Raw genomic sequence first — 5,791 nt, forward strand, 5'->3', positions numbered from 1 at the left:
CATGATGGGTAAGATCAAATAGCCTGTTTATCACACTTCTGTGGCCAGATCATAGAGCCATCAAGGCTGGAGGAGACCTCTGAGATCATCAACTCCAACCATTAACCTGTCACTGCTGGAGAGGAGTAGTAATGCAGCAAGACCAAGTTGCTGGGTTAAAGGAGAAGATCAGGCCACTTTAAACACTGTGGAGCTACAGAGCTGGAGGCACAGACTGACAGCTGTTGGGGTTTAAGTAAGTTTTATGCAGTCACCCAAAGACAAGAGTTTGAGTGTTCCCATAGATTTCCATTACAACTCTATCCTCAGTGTCATTCCACAACAATTTAAGCCTGTTTAGAAACATCTTTGTGGTCCCATTTTCTCCTGCTGCTGGTAATGAGCATTTCACAGAATACTCAACAGTTGGAAGGGACCTGTGAGGATCCCCCAGCCCAACCCCTGCCCTGCACAGACATCCCTGACAGTCACACCCTGTGCTGAGAGCATTGGCCAAACACCTCTGGAGCTCTGTCAGCCTTGGGGCTGTGACACTGCCCTGGGAGCTGTTCAGTGCCCAAACACCTCTGGGGAAAGAAGAACCAGTTGCTAATCTCCAGCCTAACCCTGCCCTGACACAACTCCAGCCCATTCCCTGGCTCCTGTCCCTGGGCCCAGAGAGAAGAGCTCAGAGCTGTCCCTGCACTTCCTTCCCTGAGGGAGTTGTCCCAGCCATGAGCTCTGTGCTCAGTCTCCTCTTCTCCAGCTGAACAGCCCAAGTGCCTCAGTCACTCCTCATGTGCCTTCCCCTCAAGGCCCTTCACCCTCTTAATTGCCCTGAGCCTTCACCTTCCTCACCATTTGCCTGACCCTTCAGTGAGGCAGCTCAGAGCTAAGCTGACATAGAGGTTTAGCACAGCAAATCAGTCTTTTCTAGACCAGTTTTCTGCTAGACCAATTCACTGCCTTCGGAGATATTTCCCCCGTCACTTACACACTGAGGGCACCCAGAGAACAGCTAAACCTTGCAAAAATCACAGCCAAACTCCAAATGCAAATTGGCAGCTGCCACTTTGCATTGCTCAAAGTTAATGACTTCCTTTAATTGCTCAGTTTTAATCTGTTTGGTGCCTCCTTCTTTCAGGTTCATTTTAACAAGCACATCTGTTTGCCTTTTCCTCCACAGAGCTACTAAAATACCCTGATGTGCTAGAATTAGCAAACATTCTTCACTCATTCTATGTTATTAATTTACCGTTTAAATTCCAAGAATAGTTCTTGCTGCAGCAACCAACAACCTATTATTTGTTTCTTGTAAACATTCACATGTGTCTTCATGTCTCTCCAGAACATAACTCTGCAGCTTAAGGAAGAAACATTACTTGGTGTCTACCTAGCAGAAACACAGTAGAATGGGAAAACTAACAGCTCTGCAAGGATGTTTTTCAGCAGAAAGATGTGAAAATTAAAATCCTACTTTTTGACCCCTGACAGAAATTGATGTGAGTGAACCAAATACACAGTTTGTTTCTTATCTACTGCCAGTTGAGGGAGATGATTGTCCTGCTCTGCTCTGTGCTGGGGCAGCCTCACCTGGAATATTGTGTGCAGTTTGGGGCACCACAATGTAAGAAAGATATAAAGTTCTTGGAGAGTGTCCAAAGCAGGCAAAAAAGATGGTGAAGGGCCTTGAGGGGAAGGCACATGAGGAGTGGCTGAGGCACTTGGGCTGTTCAGCTGGAGAAGAGGAGACTGAGCACAGAGCTCATGGCTGGGACAACTCCCTCAGGGAAGGAAGTGCAGGGACAGCTCTGAGCTCTTCTCTCTGGGATGCAGAGAAGAGAAATCCCTTACAGGCACTAAGATTGTTTCCTCTTGCTTTGCAGTGAGACGGGATTCTCTCTGGGATGCAGAGAAGAGAAATCCCTTACAGGCACTAAGATTGTTTCCTCTTGCTTTGCAGTGAGACCCACTCCACAAAACCACTGCATAGCATGTGCCATCAGAATTACCACTCCACATATCCACTGCATAGCATGTGCCATCAGAATTAAAAGGTGTTTATCAGTCACTTAGGGGATTGGATTGTTTTGTTGGAAGGTGTCTCTAGAGCACACACCAAAACCAAATCACCTACTGTTTGTAACAAACCAGCAGAGCTTGTTGATATCCAGGCAGCAACATGGGCAGTCTGTGGCTGCACAGATTGCACCAGGCTAGTCATCCCTCAGGCTACAGATTAGTTTTAGCAGATTGTCATCTGGCATGGATCAAAGTCATGCCTGGACCGTTCTAATGATGTGGTGGTGTCTAAACACAGGATAGCCTGTCAAAAAGCATATCAGTAGGGTGGAGAAAAGGATTAGTGGAAGAAATTACGTGGAGTTATTCCTGTTGAGTCCCACCCTGCACAACTGGCAATATTCCAGAGATCTCTTTACCAGGTTGAATTACTTATTTGCCATTCTTCAACACCTTGTATTAAACCACACCTTTTTTCTTTGTGCTCTCACCATCCTAAGCTCAATATACAGGCATAAACCCCTTGATCTTCTTTAAAACCCTTGATCTTCTTTATAAAGCCTCCCTCTCCTTTTCATAGCTGTTTAATTCTTCTCTCTTGGATTCTTCTCTAAAATAGGATTGTTATCACTATGTCTAGATTAACTAGTCCTGTGAAGGAAATACAGATTTTTGCTTTCAGTGCCTGAGCTGAGTATTTAGAGTTCCTTTACTCTGCACTGCCTCCCACATTGTCTCTGTCCCAGCCAACTGGACCTACAAATTTAATTCTGACCTACTTGATACCACTCCCAAGACTGACATCAGGTCTTTGTGGCTCACTGTTTGGATCATGTCAGGCTTTCCAGAGGTCTCCCTGCTGGCTCCATGTGTTTTAACCAGGGGAAGCATCACATCTCAGGCTTAGCCTGCTTAGAACTGCCACTAGATACTACCACAAAGGGAAACTGTCTTTCCTGGAGATCTTAGTGCCATGTTGGGCTTTCATTTAGAGGCTTATCTCACTGTTCAGAACCAACATACAGACACATCTATACTCATCAACAGCTCAGGCCAACTCACACTCACTCCATCCCACTCTGCCCATAGACCATGATGGTTACATCTAAATGCCATGCTGGAGTTGGCCTGAGACAACTCCCAAATGATGCCCAGGAATTACTTTGGAGAGGGCTATTTGCCCTGGACCACAAATGTGTCAGGAACCATGCTAACAGCTCAACAGCAGAGATAGCTAAGTTGTATTAAATACAGATGTTTGCCTGGTTAATATGCCACAACAAACACAGTCACAGAAACTTTGGCTTTCAGCTTGTAGGAGCTGTTTGGCACTGGAAATAACAGGTTGCTCAAAAATAACATTGCAGCATTCAAGTTGTGCCCCTAGAAGTTTGCACTGGTTTTAATCACCTATTTTTAAACCACAAATTTAGCTAAATTGGAACAGCATTTTGAGGGAGTAAGCCTCAGGTGTCAGGAGTCTTACCTTTGATTAGCTTTTCATACTGCTCTTTTGTTTCCAAATAAACCTCTTCAAACTGGAAAAGGAGAGAGAATAGCATTACACTGCTGTATTTGAACATTTTTTTCTTCTGCAAGTGGCTGCACATGACCATGCACAGAACAACCAAGTCAAGGAGGAGGTAAAGAGCCACATCTTCAGCTGTGCTGTCTGGGCACAGATGTCCTGAGGATCCCACACACCCCCCCAGCAGCTGATGGGGAGCAGAAGGGCCTGGCCACTTCTGCATCACGGCACTGACTCAGAAATAACCTAAGTGCAGGCACAGACAGGAACAGGACAGGCTGAAGCCAAGGGAAGCACAAGTTAAATCAAACCCATCTAACCCCACCCCAGACAACAACAGCTCTGCCCACACACATTGCAAACTACATGAGATTGAGTGAAAGTGGCTTTGCACAGCTAGAAAACCCATATTAATGAATAGCCTTTAAATACATCCCCATTTTGACCATTTTGATTGATCACTTCAGCCCTAATAAACTCTGAGTTTGCATCCCACTTGTTAACCACCGAACGAGGTAGTTCAACATGCAGTGCCACTGGCCAAGTGAATTTAGCCACCCTTGGGCAGCTGTGAATGCTCCATGTGCTTGTTAAATTGTTCCTAAGAAAGGACAGCTGAGAACACCAGTTTTTAGCACTGTCCTGAGTGCCAACTCACCTCCACACCAGCTGCTGCCAGCAGCCACCGCACAGGCTCCATTCGCCCCCTGCCATTCAGGTAGGTAAGCCTGGGCTTCCCTGACATATTTCCAAGCTCCTGGTTCCCTGGAAAAGACTAAGCATAAAGCAGTATTTCATAAAACTGGTATAGTTTTATTTTGAAACCATTATTTCGAGGGCAGTGAGCACATTTCTTTCTTGCTATGCCTGTTGAAGTTCGAACTTCACCTGGTTTAAAACACCAAGTGAGAGACTGGGGACACCTGTGCTAGGAAAGGAAAGATGTGTGAATCTGTAAAACCTTCCCAAGTGCTACTAGGGAGGTTTGCTATGATTATAAGCAAACCCAGGCATGTTTAAACAAGTGGTATGAGTCCCTAGTTACAGGGGGAACCTTGGTGCATGTTAAGACAGTTATACAAAGCCACTGAGAATCCTACAACATCCTCAGGAAAGTTACTCTCACACCCTCATTGCCATCACCCTCATTGAAAAGATGAGGAGAAGGAAAGGAAAACATGATTGAAAGTTCTCCCTTGAGCAACTCCAGTAAGAACCAAGTCATGCTGCTAGAACAAATAGAGGTATTGGGGATTGCCATCAATTGAAAAGATGAGGAGAAGGAAAGGAAAACATGATTGAAAGTTCTCCCTTGAGCAACTCCAGTAAGAACCAAGTCATGCTGCTAGAACAAATAGAGGTATTGGGGGTAATTTAGTAAATTTAATCCAAATAGACATTAAGGGGGGAAAATATCACTTCCAGTTTTAAGGTGTGAATAGCTGCTTCTAATGACAATGTTTTACCTCTAGGACAGTGCTTTTTAAGGAAAACATGATTGAAAGTTCTCCCTTGAGCAACTCCAGTAAGAACCAAGTCATGCTGCTAGAACAAATAGAGGTATTGGGGGTAATTTAGTAAATTTAATCCAAATAGACATTAAGGGGGGAAAATATCACTTCCAGTTTTAAGGTGTGAATAGCTGCTTCTAATGACAATGTTTTACCTCTAGGACAGTGCTTTTTAGTTCCTACAACTAGCTTTCAGGGTAGGGCAGCTTATCTGCATAGCTCACAACAGCTAACTAGTGCCTCTCTCATTATCACACCTCTCAGATATCCATATCACTTCTACACACATCGCCCCAACTTGTGGTGTGCAGAAACTGAACAGTAAATGAGGCTTTTCCTCTGACTAAAAAAGCCAGTGACTGTAATACCAAACATGTGAAACTTAATCCTCTTTGCAAAAGTCATTATTGTTTGCAGGACAAAAGCAGAGGGAGTAAAAAGCTGTAGGTATCATTTTATCATCTTACACGAACAAGAAATTCTGTGTGGCATTAAATAATGTGAGAAGAGCAAAGACAAATGGAGAATTAAAACCTGTCAATATCAGCTGCTCTTTTTTTTTTTTTGATCAAAAATATCTCTGTCAGAACTGAGTGAATTTTAGATGTCATAAGCTTCCAACAGAGAAAAAAAACCCCACCTTGGTTTATGGTAAGAAATCTCCTCAATGTTTAGACCCACTGAATGTATCTCCATCAATTACACAGGGATCTGACACCTGTAGCTCACATACAGGCAGCTACACTCAGTG

At 44.2% G+C, this 5,791-nt stretch overlaps 1 protein-coding gene across 1 annotated transcript in view; it reads right to left on the minus strand.

Moving 5' to 3' along the window:
* Nucleotides 1-4,302, minus strand: part of LOC103811329 (glutathione S-transferase A4-like) — a 7,833-nt gene extending 3,531 nt beyond the window's left edge. The window contains exons 1-2 of the mRNA XM_009084294.1: nt 4,188-4,302; nt 3,488-3,539 (exon numbers count right to left, since the gene is read on the minus strand). Of these exons, the coding sequence (XP_009082542.1) occupies nt 3,488-3,539; nt 4,188-4,274 (139 nt within the window). The 5' untranslated portion in view covers nt 4,275-4,302. The remainder of the gene's footprint in view (nt 1-3,487; nt 3,540-4,187) is intronic.
* Between the last annotated feature and the right edge of the window lie 1,489 nt (nt 4,303-5,791).

This window comes from Acanthisitta chloris, unplaced genomic scaffold, assembly GCF_000695815.1.
Source record: "Acanthisitta chloris isolate BGI_N310 unplaced genomic scaffold, ASM69581v1 scaffold4021, whole genome shotgun sequence".
NCBI lineage: Eukaryota > Metazoa > Chordata > Aves > Passeriformes > Acanthisittidae > Acanthisitta > Acanthisitta chloris.